Genomic DNA, 23,809 nt, shown 5'->3' with positions numbered 1-23,809 from the left:
TAGGAGAAAAAACTCTTGGCCTTTAAAAATCTGCATTGTAACTGAAATCTATTGACACAAATAGATAAAGTGCTATAAAAGAAACACTTAACAGTGTCTTTTGGGTGTTTTCTTTCCACTAGTCTGAAAAAACACTTTATGAAACATCAAAAAGCCCAAAATCTCAAACTTGACAGGTGCATAAAAAACATTGTTTTTGCCTGCAGTGTCTGCCCTTAATGTCAGTGGATTTGTTTTAATGCAATTTAATTTGTAAGTTTAGAATAGCAGTTAATGGTTAATGTTTCTGACAAGATCTTCATTTTTATTTGTGCATAAAGTACACACAAAATCATGACTCAAATTTGAATTTAGAAGCAGCTGCTTTAAAAAAAATAAAAAAATAAATATATATATAAATTATTTATAAATTATTTATAAATATTTTATATTTTATTAATAATTAAAAATAACTATATTAAAAATTTATTTATATATTGTATTTTTATTTTATTTACACTACTGCACAAAAGGGATTGGGAATTTTTTTTATGTTTTTTGAAGAAATCTCTTCTGCTCATCAAGGCTCCATTTCTTTGATCAAAACACAGAAAATAAACAGTAATATTGCAAAATGTTATTACAATATAAAATAGTGGTTTTTATTTTAATATACTTTCAAATAGAATTTATTTCTGTGATGCAAACTTGAATTTTCAGCATCATTACTCCAGTGTCACATGATCCTTTAGAAATCATTCTAATTTACTGATTTATTATTAGAATTATCAATGTTGGAAACAGTTGTGCTGCCAAATATTTTTTTGGAACCTGTGATTGTTTTTTCAGGATTCAATGATGAATAACAAACGAAAAAAAAAAAACAGCATTTATTCAAAATATAAACCTTGTCTATGTAAATCTATCACTTTTTTTTAAATTAATTTAACACATTCTTGCTGAATAAAAGTATTACTTTCAAAAAAAGAAAGAATAAAAATGACCCCAAACTTTTGAACAGTAGTGTTTTTGTTAGAAAACCTTTCTATTTTAAATAAATGCTATTAGTGGTAAAATGGTGCAAAGATGTTGTTTTAAAGGTACTGCTCCGGAGAAAAGCTGTTGTACCCCAAAAGGTACAATTCTGGCCCCTTGTTTTTCTGAGTGCAGTACATTAACAGTGCAATCCATTCTGTTGTTTACATCTGAGTATCGCTAAATATGGCCGTGCATCCGGGTAACTGACCAAACCGTGATGTAAGTGCAAACCCTCTACAGCCTTTAGTATAGTGTTTGTTTATGCTTAACAATGATAATTGCAAACTTTTTTTGTATTACAAGTTTTCTAAAATGTTAGATTTAAATATGCAAATTAGACATTATTTAATGAAATATGCATTCATTTGCATACATTTCTAGTACAAAAATCTAAACACTGGATGATGTCGGTTTCAAAATTCTTGTTTAATTTTTTTTTGACACATTAGAGTCAAAACTTTTTACAGAAGGAATTTTGGGGATATCATTTCATCACAACATAATTCAGAAAAAACTTAGAACAGACAGGAAACACTATGTTTTTTGCCATTTTTGAGGAACACAATGTATAAAATCAAGCTAATTATATCTGTAAAAGATATAATCTTCCTCTGTAAAAACCAGGAATAAAAAAGTCTGATGTGTGTAAGTGCTACTGAGGTGGAGATTTAGGTCTGTATTGGCCTTTAAAAATCTGCATTGTAATTGAAATCTATTGACACAAATAGATAAAGCGCTATAAAAGAAACACTTAACAGTGTCTTTTGGATGTTTTCTTTCCACTAGTCTGAAAAAACACTTTATGAAACACCAAAAATCCCAAAATCTCAAACTTGACAGGTGCATGAAAAAACACTGTATTTTTTTCCTGCAGTGTCTCCCCTTAAAGTGATTTAGTTCATGTACAGATAATGTACTCAGCCCCTTGTCATCCAAGATGTTCATGTCTTTCTTTTTTCAGTTGTAAGGAAATTATGTTTTTTTAGGAAAACATTTCAGGATTTCTCTCCATATAATGAACTTCTATGGTGCCCCTGAGTTTGAACCTTTAAAATGCAGCTTCAAATAGCTCTGAATGATCACAGCCAAGAAAAGAAGGGTCTTAATTAGCAAAACGATTTTAATAAACAATTTTATACTTTTTAACTTCAAATGCTCATCTTGTCTAGCTCTGTGTGTACTCGAGAGATTAAAGAGTATATAAATTGTAAATGTTTTTAGAAAATAACCAATCGTTTCACTAAATAAGCCCTTTCTTTCCTCAGCTGGGATTGTTTAGAGCCTTTTAAAACTCTATTTTGGAAGTTCAAACTCGGGGGCACCATAGAAGTCCACTATATGGAGAGAAATCCTAAAATAGTTTTCCTCAAAAAACATGATTTCTTTACGATTGACGAAAGAAAGACATGAACATCTTGGATGACAAGGGGCTGAGTACATTATCTGTAAATTTTTGTTCTGAAAGTGAACTATTCCTTTAAATCGAAGCGGAACCTTAACCGCGCTCTGTCAGATCGCACGGAGTGTTTTTATCGCTGCAGCGCTCCCGCCGGAAGCTACACAAGCATGTTGCTAAATTCAGTCAGTTAGCGGCTTTATTTCGTTGTTTTCATCTGTAGTTTATAATTATCTGTTTATATTACGGAGGATATCTTTGTGTGATGCTCATGGCTTCTCGGAAAGTCTGTCAGATGCTTCAGCGCCGTAAGTCGATCATAATGAAACACACAAATGATCAAACTCCTGACCTTCACACACTCGCACTAAACAGTCTGCCAAATAAAACTACAACTGACAGATATCAGCCTTTCATTTAACCACTTAAGTTACAGATTAGACACTGACAATACCGTATAATAATACCATGTTTTACATGTAATGCTGATTTATTTGATGATGTGATTGTAGTGCGGAAAAATCAGATTTGAGTTCATCCTAAACCAGTCTGGAATGACATTTCTAAATTATATTTGAAAATAATGACAATGATATAAAAGTTTCATTACTGTAATCTTATATGTTACAATATAATATTTAAGATATTATGATTATATATATACACTGCTGCTCAAAAGTTTGGGATCAGTAAGATTTTTAATGCTTTTAAAGGAGTCTTTTCTGCTCACCAAGGCTGCATTTATATGATTACAAATACAGAAAAAACTGTAATATTGTGAAATATTATTGTAATTTAAAATAGTGGCTTTCTATTCCATTATACTTTTAAAATATAATTTATTCCTGTGATGCGCAGCTGAATTTTCAGCATCATTACAGCAGTCTTCAGTGTCACATGATCATTCAGAAATCATCCTAATATACTGATTTATTATCAATGTTGGCAACAGTTGTGCTGCTTAATATTTGTTTTGCAACCTGTGGTACTTATTTTCAGGATTCGTTGATGAATACAAAGTTAAAAAGAACAGCATTTATTTAAAATAGAAATCTTTTCTAACAATCAACACTACCGTTCAAAAGGGGTCAGTACATTTATATTCTTTCTATTTTTTGAAAGAATTTAATACTTTTATTCAGCAAGGATGTGTTAAATTGATAAAAAGTGATAGTAACAACTTATATTGTTAGAAAATATTTATATTTTGAAAAATTGATGTTATTTTTAACTTTTAATTAAAGAAACAAACAAAAAAAAGTATTACAGGTTCCAAAAAAATATTTGATAATATTTAATAATTCTAATAATAAATCAGCATATTAGACTGATTTCTGAAGGATCATGTGACACTGAAAACTGGGGTAACAGCTGATGAAAATTCAGCTTTTCATCACAGGAATAAATCCTATTTTAAAGTATGTTAAAATAAAAAACATTATTTTATATTGTAAAACATTTTGCAATATTACCGTTTTTTTCTGTATTTTTGATCAAATAAAGACCATAACAAGTCTTACTGATCCCAAACTTTTGAACGGTAGTGTGTGTATATATATATATATATATATAGGTCTGACCCTGGAGCACAAAACCAGTCTTAAGTAGCATGGATATATTTGTAGCAATAGCTAAAAATACTTTGTGTGGGTCAAATTTTTTTTTTTATTTTATGTCAAAAATCTTTAGGATATTAAGATTATGTTCCATGAAGAGAAGATATTTAGCAAGTTTCCTACCATAATTATATCAAAACGTAATATTTGATTAGTAATATGCATTGCTAAGAACTTCATTTGGACAACTTTAAAGGCAATTTTCTCAATATTTAGATTTTTTTGCACCCTCAGATTGCAGATTTTTAAATAGTTGTATCTCGGCCAAATATTGTCATATCCTAATGAACAAAGCTTTTGTAATCAGCTTTCAGTTGACGATAAATCTCAGTTTTGAAAAGTTGACTGGTTTTGTGGTCGAGGGTGATATATTTATATATGTTAGTTGCTCTGGATATAAGCATCTCTCTAATGAATGGATGTGTTGCAGGTCTGGCGTCTAGTGTAGCGGCTGCGCGCCTCTCGTCTGCAGAACTGCGCAGTCATCGCAGTGCTCTGTTCTCTAAAGAACTGGCGCATCAGAGATCTCTGTATCCGCGGACGGAGAAGATCGAGGTGGCGCTGCAGGGGCCCGGTCTACAGGGGACGCTTCTGGTCATGAACAAAGGCGTATCGACGCCGTACAGCTGCACACGCCGTGAGTGTCTGCTTTTCAATGGACAGTCCACCTTAATGTGTTGTAAATGTGCTCACCCTTAGACCATCCAAGATTAGGATACGTTTGTTTCTTCAACAGATTTGTAGAAATGTGTCATTCCATCACTTTCTCACCAATGGATCCTATGTAGTGGATGGGTGCCGTCAGAATGAGAAGCCAAACAGCTGATAAAAACATCACAATAATCCACAGTCCATCAGTTAACATCTGGAGAAGACAAAAGCTGAAACAAATTCAACTTCAGGACGTTTTTAACTACAATAATCATCCAAAAAATCCATAATAACACTTCCTCCAGTGAAGAAGTGGTCTGGTCTGAATCAGGAGAGAAATCTGCACAGATCAAGCATTGTTAAATATGGGGCTGGATTTTGATGATGGACTTTTTCCACTGGAGGAAGCATTATTATGGATTATGGACTTGTATTTTAGTTAAAAACATCTTCATGATGGATTTGTTTGGACTCACATTCTGACGGCACCCATTCACTGCACACTTAAATAGACTCACCCTCAGGTCATCCAAGATATAGATGATTTAGGTTGTTCATCAGATTTGTAGAAATGTGTCATTCCATCACTTTCTCACCAATGGATCACCAATGCAGTGGATGGGTGCCGTCAGAATGAGAAGCCAAACAGCTGATAAAAACATCACAATAATCCACAGTCCATCAGTTAACATCTGGAGAAGACAAAAGCTGAAACAAATTCATCATTAGGACGTTTTAACTACAATAATCATCCAAAAAATCCATAATAACACTTCCTCCAGTGAAGAAGTGGTCTGGTCTGAATCAGGAGAGAAATCTGCACAGATCAAGCACTGTTAAATAAGTTGGATGGATTTTGATGATGGACTTTTTCCACTGGAGGAAGCATTATTATGGATTATGGACTTGTATTTTAGTTAAAAACATCTTCATGATGGATTTGTTTGGACTCTCATTCTGACGGCACCCATTCACTGCACACTTAAATAGACTCACCCTCAGGTCATCCAAGATATAGATGAGTTTGGTTGTTCATCAGATTTGTAAAAGTGTGTCATTCCATCACTTGCTCACCAATGGATCACCAATGCAGTGGATGGGTGCCGTCAGAATGAGAGTCCAAACAGTTGATAAAAACATCACAATAATCCACACCACTCCAGTCCATCAGTTAACATCTTGAGAAGACAAAAGCTGAAACAAATTCCTCATTAGGACGTTTTTAACTACAATAATCATCCAAAAAAATCTATAATAACACTTCCTCCAGTGAAAAAGTGGTCTGGTCTGAATCAGGAGAGAAATCTGCACAGATCAAGCACTGTTAAATAAGTTGGATGGATTTTGATGATGGACTTTTTCCACTGGAGGAAGCATTATTATGGATTATGGACTTGTATTTTAGTTAAAAACATCGTCATGATGGATTTGTTTGGACTCGCATTCTGACGGCACCCATTCACTGCACACTTAAATAGACTCACCCTCAGGTCATCCAAGATATAGATGATTTAGGTTGTTCATCAGATTTGTAGAAATGTGTCATTCCATCACTTTCTCACCAATGGATCACCAATGCAGTGGATGGGTGCCGTCAGAATGAGAAGCCAAACAGCCGATAAAAACATCACAATAATCCACAGTCCATCAGTTAACATCTGGAGAAGACAAAAGCTGAAACAAATTCATCATTAGGACATTTTTAACTACAATAATCATCCAAAAAATCCATAATAACACTTCCTCCAGTGAAGAAGTGGTCTGGTCTGAATCAGGAGAGAAATCTGCACAGATCAAGCACTGTTAAATATGTGACTGGGTTTTGATGATGGACTTTTTCCACTGGAGGAAGCATTATTATGGATTATGGACTTGTATTTTAGTTAAAAACATCTTCATGATGGATTTGTTTGGACTCGCATTCTGACGGCACCCATTCACTGCACACTTAAATAGACTCACCCTCAGGTCATCCAAGATATAGATGAGTTTGGTTGTTCATCAGATTTGTAGAAATGTGTCATTCCATCACTTGCTCACCAATGGATCACCAATGCAGTGGATGGGTGCCGTCAGAATGAGAGTCCAAACAGCTGATAAAAACATCACAGTAATCCACAAGTAATCCACACCACTCCAGTCCATCAGTTAACATCTTGAGAAGACAAAAGCTGAAACAAATCCATCATTAAGATGTTTTTTAACTCAAATATGAGTCCATATTCCATAATAATGCTTCCTTCCAGTGAAAAAGCTGGATTATAGATTTGTATTTTAGTTGATGGATTTGTTTCAGCTTTTGTCTTCTGAAGATGTTAACTGATGGACTGGAGTGGTGTGGATTAATGTGATGTTTTTATCAGATGTTTGCACTCTCATTCCGACGGCACCCATTCACTGCATTGGTGATCCGTTGGTGAGACACATTTCTACCAATCTGATGAAGAAACAAACTCATCCTTATCCTGGATGACCTGAGAGTGAACACATTTTCTGAATCCTCACACGGCGTTGACTGTGTAGTAAATAAAGAGTGGGACACACATTTTGACATCATATTTATGAGAAATATGAATAAAACCTCATAAATTATGCTTGCCATCTTCAAGAATCGGCTAAAAACACATCTCTTCCATCTTTATTTGACCCTCTAACTCTAGCACCCTCTGTTTTAATTCTGTTCTAAAATAAAAACTTGCCCTTTGAGATTTATTCTTATTCATTTACTCACTGCTAGTTTTCTTAAAAAAATAAAAATAAAAAATAACTAACACTATCTTCTCTGTTCTTGTTGTATTCGATCTATCTATTTTTAGACTTCTAACACTAGCTTGATTTTTCTTTTTCTTTAGTAATTTCTTTCTTTTTCTTTTTTCTTCTATTTATTATATAATAAAAAAACTTGATGCGTGTCTTTCAAGTGTTAGACTAAATGAGACTTGCATGTTATTGCTCTTTAGTTGTTTCTGATTGCTTCCATTGTCCCCCAAGTCGCTTTGGATAAAAGCTTCTGCTAAATGTCTAAATGTAATGCAATGCAATCTTCCTATGTGCCACAAATAAACAAACTGCACCAAATTTGAGTTTTTTTTTCTGTTGAATGTTTGCGTCAGATCTGACGGAGTGGCACATGAAGAGCTCAGCTCTGGCTCTGGTGGACGGCCAGCCGTGGCACATGCACCGACCTTTGACCCGCTCCTGTGACCTGACCCTGCTCACCTTCAAAGACGAAGACCCTCAGATAGTCAATCAGGTCAGTGTGTGTCTGTTTTGCTCACTTTGAGCCGCTTCTGACTCTGTTTTCTCCTTATGAACTGCTGTATGTGTGTGTTTCAGGCGTACTGGCGCTCGTGTGCGGCTCTTCTGGGTCACGTGCTCGACGGAGCGTTTAAGGATGAGTTCAGCGTGGAGCTGCTGAAGCTTCCTGAAGTACCAGGTACAATTGAGCTTGATGAACTCACAGCTGTGCTTCATTAGTCGCATTCAGATGATGTTCAGTGTTCATTTATTGTGTTTGCAGTGACCGCTGGTGCGTTCTGCTGTGATCTGCTTCTGGACTCTCGTTTAGACTCCTGGACGCCTTCAGAGGTCAGAACCGCTTCTTCATTTTAGCACTATTGACATGCATCTCAAATGTTGATCAATTATTTTAATGAAAACCTCCATTCAGATGTTCAGTTTGTTGATTCTAATCGACTATTTGATTTTTTTAAAATTCTCGTTTTTATTTTGCCGATGTCAGCTAGCTGGCAAAATACCGGAAGTGGCGCATTTCATGGACAAGAATCCATGAAACGCATTATTAGACTGTTTATATATTAAACCCACTTAAAAATCATAATTAAGCATAATTGTGAATTAACAAATGCTACGATTCAGTTAAATAAATACATGCGAAGCAGAGACTTAATATATCTGCATCAGGTATAATAAAGGCATTTTATAGACCACCAAAAATAATTATAATTATACGGCCCTATAAAATCTGTTTTATTTCCAAATTAATTTTTTAATGGTTAAATTAAATAGTTTTAATCAAAAAGCCTGTTTAAATTGAGTTTTACAGTTTTATTTTTACCAAATTCTTTTTCATTACTTTTTTTTTTAAATTCCATTTTAATGGTTCCATTTAAATTTTAATAATCAAAAGCATCTTCAATTAATTGATTTTGTTAAAAATAAATGTTCTTAAGTAAAATTGTTGTTCATCTTTTTTAATTAAAAGCTGAATATATAATAAATAACCATTGATGTATGGTTGGTTAGGATAGGACGATATTTGGCCGAGATGCAACTATTTGAAAATCTGGAATCTGAGGGTGCAAAAAAATCTAAATACGGAGAAAGTCACTTTTAAAGTTGTCCAAATGAAGTTCTTAGCAATGCCTATTACTAATCAAAAATTAAGTTTTGATATATTTATGGTAGGAAATTTACTAAATATATTCATGGAACATAATCTTTACTTAATATGCTAATGATTTGGACATAAAAGAAAAATTGATAATTTTGGCTGTTGCTACAAATATACCCAGGAATTGAAGCACATCTTTAATTTAGTTTTTTGCATTGAAATGTATAAAACAATATACGTGAATTTGAAAGCTGTTTATTTTTTGTTTATTAAACAAATTTGTTATATAATATAGTTGTATAAAATGCAGAATTTACTTGTTCCTCAGCCTTCAATCAAGTTTTTGTTTATGTGTGTATTAAAAAGTTTAGGTGCCTCTGAACTAGAACAATAAAAAGCTGTTTGTTGCTTGACTCAACAGTTCTGCTGTGGATTTTTGGAGCTATTTTCATTTGTGAAATGGAGACAGACAATATTGTTTCTAAAACTGAACTCAGTAATAACGTCTTAATGATTTTATACACCAGTTCAGTAAACATCACATTTGCAATCAAGCTGATATTCAGAGAAAGCAGCACTCTTGCTCATATAAAAAAATCATCAATATGCAAAACAAGAACTCATTGAGAAGCATTTTTACCTACAAACCTGTCATTTGTGACACCAGCGCTCAGTTTATTCTAGTTGATTTAGAGCTGAGCTCTTAGAGAGATGAAAGTTGCATCTCCTGGTTGTGTCGGTTTGACTGTATCTGAAGTGCAGTATTTGTTCTTTTACTTCATCCTGATGATCTGTCGCAGGAGAATCTGCGCAGTTTCACCCGTGACGCGCTGCGGCTCGTCCAGAAGGATCTGCCGTGGGAACCGCTGGAGGTTTCAGCATCTGTGGCGCTCCAGATCTTCTCTCACAGCAGGTACAAGAAACACTTTCCATGTCTTCAGACGAAGCACTGTTCGACTGTGAATCTCTTATATGTTCAGTAAAACTACATTCATTGTTAAAAGATTACTCCACTTCCAGAATAAAAAATTACTGATAGTTTACTCACCCCTGTGTCATCCAAGATATTCATTTCTGGGACTTTCTCAGTCACTAAGAAATTTTTTGAGGGAAATATTTCAGGATTTTTCTCCATATAGTGGACTTCAATGGTGCTCAACAGATTTAAACGATCCCAGCCGAGGAATAAGGGTCTTATCTAGTGAACCGATCTGTTGTTTTCTAAAAGAAAATTGAATTTATGTACTTTTCAACCTCAAGTGCTCGTCTTGAACTTCACCCGGATTCCGGTTCAAGACAGTTAGAGTATGTCAAAAAACTCCCATCTCATTTTCTCCTCCAACTTCAAAATCGTCCTACATTGATGTTTTATGTTTTTTATTCTGTAAAGGGCGTTTGATCTTCTTTGCACGTTCGCTTTGTAAACCCTGGGTCTGTAGTTCTGCAGCGATGGAGGACGATTGTGAAGTTGGAGGAGAGTTTTTTGACATACCCTAACTGTCCTGACCAGCATTTGTGACCCTGGAGCACAAAACCAGTCTTAAGTCGCTGGGGTATATTTGTAGCAATAGCCAAAAATACATTGCATGGGTCAAAATTTTAGATTTTTCTTTTATGCCAAAAATCATTAAGAAATTAAGTAAAGTTCATGTTCCATGAAGATTATTTGTAAAATTCCTACTGTAAACATATCAAAATGTAATTTTTGATTTGTAATATGCATTGTTAAGAACCTAATTTGGACAACTTTAAAGGTGATTTTCTCAGTCTTTTTGATTTTTTTGCATTCTCAGATTTCTGATTTCAAATAGATGTATCTCGGCCAAATATTGTCCTATCCTAACAAACCATACATCAATAGAAAGCTTATTTATTGAACTTTCATATGATGTATACATCTCATTTTTGTCAAATTTAACCTTATGACTGGTTTTGTGGTCCAGGGTCACATTTGAGGTTATAAAGTAGATAAATTGTCAATTTTTTTAGGAAATAACAGATCGTTTTGTTAGATAAGACCCTTATTCCTCGGCTGGGATTGTTTAGAGCCCTTTGAAGCTGCAGTCAAACTGCATTTTTAAGAGAAAAATCCATGTTTTCCTCAAAAAGCTTAATTTCTTTGCGACTGAAGAAAGAAATCTTGGATGACATGGGGGTGAGTAAATTATCAGGAAATTTTTATTATGGAAGTGTAGTGATCATTTAACTAAAACTGAAATTAAAATCTTAAATACTATTTTTTTTTTTTTTTTTTTTTTTATATCAAACATTAACTGAAATAAAATGAAGACCCTCAGATAGTCAATCAGGTGACAACTAAACCGGTTTAAGAAAACTAGACTTCTGCTTGTTTGGACAAACTCCTGTTGTTTGTGATGTTGAGTTTGATGTTGAATTGAGTTGAATGTAATGAAGCAGCAGTCAGTCTGTTGGACAAGATATTCACCAAGAGCAGGACTTGACTGGATACTGAAAAATGAAAATGAAAGATTATGAAAATGTTTTTAGCAACACCACTCACAGTAAGAGCAGGAATATGACAGTCGATGAAAACACTCTTCATCTGTTGAATTAAAGTACATTAATCAGTAACGTGTGTGTGATTGTGTTTGTTCAGGTGGAAGCAGGAGGAAGTTGAAGAAAGAGCAGCTCAAAGTCAAAACGGGACGGTGTCGTTGTACAGGTGAACACACACACACACACACACACACACACACACACACACACACACACACACACACACACACACACACAGACACACACACACACACACAGACACACACACACACACACAGACACACACACACACACACACACACACACACACACACACACACACACACACACACACACACACACACACACACACACACACAGACACACACAGACACACACACACAGACACACACAGACACACACACACACACACACACACAGACACACACACACACACACACACACACACACACACACACACACACACACACACACACACACACACACACAGACACACACACACACACACACACACACACACACACACACACACACACACACACACACACACACACACACACACACACAGACACACACACACACACACACACACACACACACACACACACACACACACACACACACACACAGACACACACACACACACACAGACACACACACACACACACACACACAGACACACACACACACACACACACACACACACACACACACACACACACAGACACACACAGACACACACACACACACACACAGACACACACACACACACACACACACACACACACACACACACACACACACACAGACACACACACACACAGACACACACAGACACACACACACACACACACACACACACACACACACACACACACACAGACAGACACACAGACACACACAGACACACACAGACACACACACACACACACACACACACACACACACACACACACACACACACACACACACACAGACACACACACACACACACACACACACACACACACACACACACACACACACACAGACACACACACACACACACACACACACACACACACAGACACACACACACACACACACACACACACACACACAGACACACACAGACACACACACACACACACACACACACACACACACACACACACACACACACACACACACAGACACAGACACACACAGACACACACACACACACACACACACACACACACACACACACACACACACACACAGACAGACACACAGACACACACAGACACACACAGACACACACACACACACACACACACACACACACACACACAGACACACACACACACACACACACACACACACACACACACACAGACACACACACACACACACACACACACAGACACACACACACACACACACACACACACACACACACACACAGACACACACACACACACACACACACACACACACACACACACACACACACACAGACACACACACACACACACACAGACACACACACACACACACACACAGACACACACACACACACACACACACACACACACACACACACACACACACACACACACACACACACACACACACACAGACACACACAGACACACACACACACACACACACAGACACACACACACACACACACACACACACACACACACACACACACACACACACACACACACAGACACACACACACACAGACACACACAGACACACACACACACACACACACACACACACACACACACACACACACACACACACACAGACAGACACACAGACAGACACACAGACACACACACACACACACACACACACACACACACACACACACACACACACACACAGACACACACACACACACACACACACACACACACACACACACACACACACAGACACACACACACACACACACACACACACACAGACACACACACACACACACACACACAGACACACACAGACACACACACACACACACACACACACACACACACACACACACACACACACACACACACACACACACACAGACACAGACACACACAGACACACACACACACACACACACACACACACACACACACACACACACACACACAGACAGACACACAGACACACACAGACACACACAGACACACACACACACACACACACACACAGACACAGACACACACACACACACACACACACACACACACACACACACACACACACACACACACACACACACACACACACACACACACACACACACACACACACACACACACACACACACACACACACACACACACACACACACACACACACACACACACACACACAGACACACAGACACACACACACACACAGACACACACACACACACACACACACACACACACACACACACACACACACACACACACACACACACACACACACACACAGACACAGACACAGACACAGACACAGACACACACACACACACAGACACAGACACACACACACACACACACACACACACACACACAGACACAGACACAGACACAGACACACACACACACACACACACACACACACACACACACACACACACACACACAGACACAGACACACACACAGACACACACAGACACACACACACACACACACACACACACACACACACACACACACACAGACACACACACACACACACACACACACACACACACACAGACACACACACACACACACAGACACACACACAGACACACACACACACACACACACACACACACACACACACACACACACACACACACACACACACACACACACACACACACACACACACAGACACACACACACACACACACACACACACACACACACACACACACACAGACACAGACACACACACACACACACACACACACACACACACACAGACACAGACACACACACACACACACACACACAGACACACACACACACACAGACACACACACACACACACACACACACACACACACACACACACACACACACACACACACACACCCCTATAATTTTCAGTACTTTCCACAGGCGTAATAAATTTCATATTGAGCTGATGACATTTTCTATCTCCTAAACAGCTCTCACAGAAAACCTCCTGCACTTTCAATAAATATGAAAACATACTAATAGATACAATTGAGGTCAAATGTTTACATACATCTGGCAGGATCTGCAAAATGTTAAATATTTTACTAAAATAAAAAGGATCATAGAAAATGCATGTTATTGTTTATTTAGTACTGACCTGAAGAAGATATTTCACATAAAAGATGTGAAATTATAAAAATGACTCTAAAACTTTTACATTGTCTTTTGTTAGCTGAATGACCCACAGCTGTGTGTTTTTGTTTAGTGATAGTTGTTCATGAGTCCCTTGTTTGTCCGGAACAGTTAAACTAATCTTCAGAAAAATCCTTCAGCTCACACAAATTCTTTGGTTTTCCAGCATTTTGGTGTATTTGAACCCTTTCCAACAATGACTGTATGATTCTGAGATCCATCTTTTCACACTGAGGACAACTGAGGGACTCATATGCAACTATTACAGAAGCTTCAAACACTCACTGATGCTCCAGAAGGAAAAAACATGCGTTAAGAGCCGGGGGTGAAAACTTTTGAACAGAATGAATGTGTACATTTTTCATATTTTGCCTTTTTTTTAAATTTAGTACTGCCCTTTAGAAGCTACAGAAGATACTTACAAAATAAGTTAAACTTACCCAGATCTTCAAATTCCAAAAGTTTTCGCCCCCGGCTCTTAATGCATGTTTTTTCCTTCTGGAGCATCAGTGAGTGTTTGAATCGTCTGTAATAGTTGCATATGAGTCCCTCAGTTGTCCTCAGTGTGAAAAGATGGATCTCAAAATCATACAGTCATTGCTGGAAAGGGTTCAAATGCACAAAAATGCTGGAAAACCAAAGAATTAGTGGGAGCTGAAGGATTTTTCTGAAGAACAGCAGACAGTTTAACTGTTCAGGACAAACAAGAGATGAACAACTATCACTAAACAAAAAAACACAGCTGTGGATCATTCAGGTAACAACACAGTGTTAAGAATCAAGGCGATATCAACTATTATTTTCTCTTATGGACTATATGTAAATGTCTAATGTGAAATATCTTATTTCGGTTTAAAAATGAACATTTTGCATATTCTGCAAGGTGTATGTAAAATGTTAACCTCAACTATTATGTGTGTGATGTCAAAACATTTAGTCCTCATAATGTATGTCAAACCAGCACACACACACACACACACACACACACACATATGCATTACACATATGCACGTGGTCAAATGCAAGCGTGATCATCTGTGGAGTGTTTTTCAGGTGTGGAGATCATGTGACGGTGAGCGGTGGCCCTCTAGTGGCCCGTACAGGTCTGTGCTCTCAGTATGAGGTCACGTGTGTCCATACGCTGGGAGAGAGCGAGTTGGGCGTCCGGCGGCGGGCTCAGGGGCTCTCGCTGCCCCTCAACCTCACCGTATGTACAGCTCACATTATTACTTTCAATTACTGTTCTGCCATAGAATTCATGTTGCACTGGGGCTTATTACAAGAGTAGTTCAGTCTGTTATTTTTAAGTTTGGTTCAAAGAGTCATTTTATTCCTTGTCTTTACTACATAATGCTTTAGCATGTATGTTCTTGATTCTGGCTTTGTACATGTGCAAATATCTGTTTTATTTGTGTTCATAGGCTAATCATAAAGCATGGAATATGCTGCGGAAAAGAGCAGAAAAACTAGTAAGAAATGTGTTTGTGTGTGATCATTCAGTTCAAGACATTACAGGCAAAAACACTTTGTCATGCACTGCTCAGTTTTCTTTTTTAGCTATTTGGCTTTTCATAACTTTTTTTTTTTTTTGCAAAATAGCCTTTTTTAAATGCTTATTACATTACATTTTTTTCTGTTTGCTTTTTATTTGTTCTCAATTTTTGAGATTTTGGTCCTTTTTTGCTCCATATCATGTTTTATTTCAGACTTGTGTAAACAAATCATGCAAAACACACATTTAAGTCATTATGCATAAGTAGATTTCAATCTGTAGGATTTGGCAACCTTGCATGTCAGACTAGTGGGGAAAAAACATTAAAAAAAGCATTTATTGTTTATTTTTTTAGTATGTTTGCATTTAATTTTTTAACTTTTTCACTTTTACGTTCACTTATTTGTTTGCATCTATAAGATTTCAAGATATATGCACTGGTCAGATTTGAGATTTTGCACTATTTGGCTTTTTTTATAACTTGTTTTTTGGAAAAAAAAAAAGTGCTTCATTTAATGTGCTTTATCTATTTGTCTTTTCTTTTTTGCAAAATAGCCTTTTTTAAGTGCTTATTAAATTATTTTTTTTCTGTTAGCTTTTTTATTTGTTCTCAATTTTTGAGATTTTGGTCTGTTTTGCACCGTGTTTTAGTTCAGACTTGTGTAAATAAATCAGGATTTGGCAACCTTGCATGTCAGACTAGTGGGAAAAAAACATTAAAAAGTGCATTTATTTATTTTTTCAGTATGTTTGCATTTTATTTTTTCACTTTTTCACTTTTACGTTCACTTATTTGTTTGCATCTGTAGATTTCAAGATATTATATGCACTGGTCAGGTTTGAGATTTTGCACTGTTTGGCTTTTCATAACTTGTTTTTTGGAAAAAAAAAAAAGTGCTATATTTAATGCAAATAAATAAGGAGAAATCAAAAATCCTCTCTGGAAAAACCTTTAATTCTAACATGACAACAAAATCAAACAAGAGCATTTAATTCTGACTTTTATCAAATCTTCAGATTTGTGTTCCGGAAATGGGTGCAAATTAGAGATTAACATATAAGAGTATTCTACTAATCTTTATAGGTTCTATCAATGAATCTTTATATAGAGCAGCACAGTTAATATTCCAGCTCATTAATTATGTTTGTTTTCTCTTTCACAGGTGGAGATTCCCTCCTCCTCCTCAACAGTGACTCCTCCTCTCACACAAGAGGCCACACCCACTGCCCCACCCCCTCCCCAGTAATCCACACCTCCTCACCCAGCATTCAGCGTTTGTACTATTATTGTGGAATAAACATGTTCATTACATGAAAAAAGTTCAGTTTAATTTTGTTGTGCTTGTACAAGCATCTCACATTACCATCAAAAACATCATAATTCTGGCAATTGGAGTGATTCCTAAGTTTTCATTTTAACAAATGAATGCATCATTAATGCAATTTAATCACTGGAAATCACAAGGAGGGTTGCTGCTCCATGGATCAAAATGACCTGAACACAAAATGTGAAACATTTTTATAAAAAATTGCAATTGCAAATTGGTTCTTAAAGCATTTACAAAGCTTTATGCCATTACTAAAAAATATGCATTGTTTAGAAATGTTTATATAGTTCCTCCAATTCAAAACAAGCCTGAATGCCTTATGAGGATCAAACCAGTTGTGCTTAACTAACTTGATTAGCTAACAAGATACTTTTCAAACTGTTTCTCCGCGTTCTGCCATGCTGGAGCACATGAAGTTGTGTTTGCATAGCTAGAAGTGTTTGTGTTCACATTTAATCGCATTTGTGCAACAGCCAGAGCATGTGGATCCATCTCTGCATCTGCTGCATTTAAACCCTCGGAAGAGTCCGTGTGTGTGTGTGTGTGTGTTTAGTCCGAGTTGATGTGTGTGTGTGTGTTTAGTCCGAGTTGATGTGTGTGTGTAAAATAAGAGGTCAGCACTTTGTCAGGACGAAGACAAAGGCAGTGTTGTAAAAGTGAGTGTGACTGTCAGGATTGTTGCAGCTGCTGCGTCTGTCGCATGCAGACAGGTGCTGTGTGTGTGTGTGTGTGTGTGTGTGTTTCTGTGTGTGTGTTTCTGTGTGTGTGTTTCTGTGTGTGTGTGTGTGTGTGTGTGTGTGTGTGTGTGTGTGTGTGTGTGTGTGTGTGTTTAAATGCCACAGGAGATGTCCACTTGAGACTCTGATTAAAGTCGAGAGACAACAGACAAAACCAGTGTTTTTCACGTCAGGTCTGCGTAACAAAACTAGTGGCCAAACAAAAATGTGACCCTGGACCACAAAACCAGTCACAAGTGTACATTTTTGGAAATTGGAATGAAAAATGTAATTGCAACTTTCATCTCACAGTTGCAAAACACAAACTCATCATTTTAAGTTACAGTCAGAATAGCATGATATAAAGTTGCAATTGTGAGTTATAAACTCATTTTAATTCAAAATGGTAAGTAGTTTTTTTCTCAGAATTTGACTTTTAACTCACAATTGCAAGTTTATATATCACAATTTGGATGTTATTTCTTGTTATTGCACATTTCTATCCTGCAATTCTAACTTTATAACTCACAATTGCAAGTTTATATCATGCAATTCTAAGAAAAAAGTCTGAATTTTAAGTTTACATCTCACAATTCAGATGTTATTTCTTGCGATTGCACATTTCTTTCTTGCAATTTTAACTTAACTCACAATTGCAAGTTTATATCATGCAAATGTAAGAAAAAACTCAGAATTGCAAGTTTAGTGTCGCAATTCTGGAATGTAAACTCGCAATTGTGAAAAAATTTTTTTCAGAATTTTGACAAGAAGTCAGTGTCGAAAACTGGCTTCCATATTTTGTAGACCCTTTCTAGGACAATGCAGCTTTTTGCCAGTGCTTTGATGCAACACAAATGTGTCCCTGGACCACAGAACCAGTCATAAGAGAATAATTGAGATTTATGCTTCATCTGAAAGCTGAATAAATAAGCTTTCCATTAATGTATGGATAGGACAATATTTGGCCGAGATACAACTATTTGAAATTCTGGAATCTCAGAAAATCACCAAATGAAGTTCTTAGCAATGCATATTACTAATCAAAAATGAAGTTTTGATTACCAGTGGCCCTTCTTTACAAAACTTAACATCTACCACATTTTTATCACTGGTAAAATAAAACATCTTCAGTCAAAAATAATTTACAGTATGCAAAATATCAAACAGTTAACCTGCAGGGAAAAAAAACAACTCGCAGCAAACCAATTCTGCTGGAAAACTCTGGACTTGGCAACCCTGTATGTCAGACTAGTGGGGAAAGACAGTAAAAAGTGCATTTAATGTTTGTTTGTTTTTTAAACTGTATTTGCATATATAGATTTCAAGACTATGCACTGCTCAGATTTGAGATTTTGCACTGGCTTTTCATAACTTGTCTTTTGAAAAAAATGCTTATTTTATTGCACTTTTTTTTATTTGTCTTTTATTCTAAATTTTGAGATTTTGTGTCTGTTTTGCTCTTTATCATGTTTTCTTTTAGACTAGATGAACAAAATCATGCAAAAAACACATTTTAAGTGTTGATTTTATTGCACTTTATTTATTTGCGTCAGTAGGTTTAAATCTTTAAAGAGTTTTTTTCTCTTACAAACACCAAACTTTTCAGCTTGTTCCTTTTTATATTCTGACGTTTTGTTCATAATTCACACTGATGTATACAATGTTTTACTGCTGTATACAATGGTGAAAATGTGTTTGTTGACAGTATTTTCTGATTTATAGAGCGATGAAAGAGAAATCCAGAATCCCCCTCTGGAAAATCAAACAATTATGAATCTGGCTTTATCCAATATTCCCAATATTCAGATTTTGTGCTTGAAATGAATATAAATGACTGCATATTTAATTTGATAAAATAAAAAACATTCTCTATTTTTTCTTTTTTTTTATTATACAGTTAACAAAAAAGTGTAAAAAACTGTAGCTAGCTCTAATCTTTTCCTGTTCTATCCGTTTTCTTTTTATTTACTATATAATAAAAAAAAAAAACTTGCTATGTATACTGCATTAAGGTAATCTGAGACTATAGCATTGCTCTTTTGTTGATTTTGATTAAATTGTCCTCATTTGTATAAGTCGCTTTAGATAAAAACTTCTGCTAAATGTAATGTAAATGTAAATATTTGTGACCCTGGAGCACAAAACCAGTCATTAGGGTCATTTTGATCAAAACTGAGATTTATACATCATCTAAAAGACACAACTAAGATACAACTATTTAAATCTGTAATCTGAGGGTGCAAAAAAAAAAAAAAATCTAAATATTTAGAAAATCACCCTCAAAGTTGTCCAAATAAAATTAAAGAGACATATTACTAATCAAAAATTAAGTTTTGATATATATATATATATATATACGGTAGGAAATTTACAAAGTATCTTCATGAAACATGCTCTTTTCTTAATATCCTGAATAAAGCTGGATAAATAAGCTTTTCAAAATCTAGCTGAGATGCAACTATTTGAAAATCTGGAATCTGAGGGTGCAAAAAAAATCTAAATAGCGAGAAAATCGCCTTTAAAGTTGTCCAAATGAACTTCTTAGCAATGCATATTATCAAAAATTAAGTTCTGATATATTTACAGTAGGAAACTTACTAATTATCTTTATGGAACATGATCTTTACTTAATATCCTAATGATTTTTGGCATAAAAGAAAAATCTATAGTTTTGGCTATTGCTACCTAAGTTCCAGAGTCACATTTAAACAACATTTTAGAAAACTTTGCAATACAAAACAATAGTCTTAATTAATCTTCTGGGAACGTTTGGTGATGTTTATTAGCATTTTACCCTGTTCACCTGTGCTTTCTGAAGTTCATCATGAAAACTCATATTAGAGAGTGAGATCAGCTGTCTATTGCGTTGCATGCGGTCTCATGTGTTGATGTGATGGAGGATACGTGATCCTCTACGGCCCGGGGTTAAAGCGTGCTGACCAGCTGTTGTGTGTGTGTTTGAGACACACCCAGACCCCTCACACACACACACACACACACACACACACACACACACACACACACACACACACACACACACACACACACACACACACTTCAGTTGAAATCAGGCCAATAAAGATGCTGAATAGAAGCCTCTGTAAGTGTCTGAACTACGACAGAAATGTTGTATTAAGAATGTTGTGAAATCCAGACGTAACAGCGCTCAGCTGTGTTTCCAGCAGACTGCAATGAGTGTCTGTCATGTTGTTGTTGTTTTGTGTGTCATGACCATTTACCCTGGGCTCCATCAGTCTTGAGGAAAGCTACTTTTAAAAGTAATGCATTACAATATTGAGTTACTCCCTAAAAAACTAACTGATTACATTACTTAGTTACTTTTTATGGAAAGTAATGCGTTACTTTTGCGTTACTTTTTTGGCCAGGGCTTGCTTGTTTGCTTTAAAAAAATGCAAAAAAGTTATTTTTGTCAAATGTAAAAGCCTTTTCACAGCAAAAGCCTCAGGTTTAGAGAAAAGTAAGTTGCCGTCTGTCCAGTAGACCACAGAAGAAAAAATGTCAACTCTTCAGCAATAAAAAAAAGGAAAACAAATGTTCGATTATCTTGAGTAATTTTTGCTTATTAGTATGGATGAATTGGATCATCGAAGGTCGGCAGCAAAGACATCGGTTAATAAAATGGGATTAAATACATAAAGGATATTTGTATTATTGAACATATTTAATTATTGCAGGTTTGCGTTGAATTTCAGTGTTTTTATTCATTTTGAAGAACACTGGATATGTTTTTTTTAGTGAGTGAGATGAATTAATGCATGTTCACATTTATTCTAGAACTAAAGTAACATCTTATTTGAAAAAGTAACTCAGATATTTTCTTGTCAAATAAAAACGTGTTACTTTACTAGTTACTTGGAAAAAGAAATATTATTATGTGACTTGCGTTAGTTGTAATGCGTTACAAAAAATAAACAATGTTCTTTATTCTGGTATCATGGTACTCATCATCTTAATATTCATGATGTGTCCATAAAGTCATGATTGTCTTCTAGTTGTTGTAGTTTAAGTTGTTATTTAGGACTGATCATCTCATTTCATGCCTAATTATCGTGGGTCATTAGGGCTAATGTCAGTTCAGCCTGCTCTGATCCTCATAAACACTCTTTTGTTTGACAAATAAAACCTGACCATTCATCCTAAACTATTACAGTCAACGGAAAATTCTTCTATTTATTTAATCAACTTCAATTTAGAAGTAGTTTATTAGTGTTGCTGTTCAAGCTTGTTTTTGCCACAAGATAAAAAAAAATATAACGTAGCTAAATATGATTATAAAATATAAATTCACAATTTTGAGCAAAAAAAGTGAGAATTGCAAGTTGTTACCTCAGAATTTGAACTTTTCCTGACTTTTGAGGAAAAGTAGGGGGAAAAAATTCTGAAATTTGAGATAAAAGTCACAGTTACCCATAAAAACACATGTATTTTATCTAATTTTAACACATTTTATGTGATCCTAGACCACAAAAACAGTCATAAGTGGCATACATATATTTGTAGCAATAGCCAAAAATACATAGTATGGGTCAAAATGTTCAATTTTCCAAAAATTATTAGCATGTCAAGTAAGGATCAAGTTCCATAGAGGTATTTTGTAAATTTCCTACCGTAAATATATCTAATTATTTTTTTATTAATAATATGCATTGCTAAGAACTTCATTTGGGCAACATTAAAGGCGATTTTCTCAATATTTTGATTTTTTTGCATCCTCAGATTCCAGATTTTCAAGTAGTTGGATCTCGACCAAATATTATAATACATAAATGGAAAGCTTATTAATCTCAATTTCAAAAAAATGGACCTTTATGACTGGTTTTGTGGTCCAGGGACACGTTTATGTATTTAATGAATGTATAAAAATAAAACATATAGCAACAGTACAATAATCACAACAAACAAACCGTAACTGTTATTCCGCAAAGTAAAATAGTTCCTTAAGGAAGGGTTCAAGCTTGTTTCTGCCACAAGATAAAAACTAAAAAAAAAAAAATTCTTCTGCGAATTGCAAGATATAACGTTAGCTAAACGTATGATTATAAAATTTTAATTCATAATTTTGAGGAAAAAAAGTCAGAAATCCGCAAGTAAAATAGTTCCTTACTGAACGGTTCACGCCAGCAACGCCAGGCAACGTCGCGCATTAATACAGATGTCATTGATATAAACGGCGTCAAACGTGGATCATCCAGTCAGAATTTAGATGTGACAACCATTTTATTATAAGTAATCTAACATGAACACACATTTCCTCCGCCAAGTAGCTAAAATCGTTCATTAGTCTGACTGTGAAGTGAACCCTTACGTTTTCCATGCAAGATGGCGCACTAATACACTGAAGTGCGGTCACATGTTTTTATTATTATTATTTATTTATTTT

At 35.8% G+C, this 23,809-nt stretch overlaps 1 protein-coding gene across 1 annotated transcript; it reads left to right on the top strand.

Annotated features, from left to right (window-relative positions):
• The first annotated feature begins 2,569 nt into the window (after positions 1-2,569).
• Positions 2,570-17,815, top strand: mrpl39 (mitochondrial ribosomal protein L39). Its single transcript, XM_073842820.1, has 10 exons — positions 2,570-2,721; positions 4,460-4,666; positions 7,794-7,933; positions 8,017-8,116; positions 8,201-8,268; positions 9,835-9,947; positions 11,652-11,717; positions 15,926-16,079; positions 16,294-16,341; positions 17,528-17,815. The coding sequence occupies exons 1-10, from the start codon at positions 2,679-2,681 to the stop codon at positions 17,609-17,611; spliced, it is 1,023 nt and encodes a 340-aa protein (XP_073698921.1). The 5' UTR covers positions 2,570-2,678; the 3' UTR covers positions 17,612-17,815.
• The last annotated feature ends 5,994 nt before the right edge of the window (positions 17,816-23,809 follow it).

This window comes from Garra rufa, chromosome 6 (genome assembly GCF_049309525.1).
Source record: "Garra rufa chromosome 6, GarRuf1.0, whole genome shotgun sequence".
Lineage (NCBI taxonomy): Eukaryota > Metazoa > Chordata > Actinopteri > Cypriniformes > Cyprinidae > Garra > Garra rufa.
Note: the sequence above shows the minus strand (reverse complement) of the source record. Positions and strands in the feature narration are given on the sequence as shown.

Coding starts and splice junctions, on each gene's coding strand:
- mrpl39 (XM_073842820.1), top strand. CDS start 2,679: ATGCTCATGGCTTCTCGGAAAGTCTGTCAGATGCTTCAGCGCC. Junction 7,934..8,016: donor ACCCTCAGATAGTCAATCAG/GTCAGTGTGTGT, acceptor TGTGTGTTTCAG/GCGTACTGGCGCTCGTGTGC. Junction 9,948..11,651: donor CAGATCTTCTCTCACAGCAG/GTACAAGAAACA, acceptor GTGTTTGTTCAG/GTGGAAGCAGGAGGAAGTTG.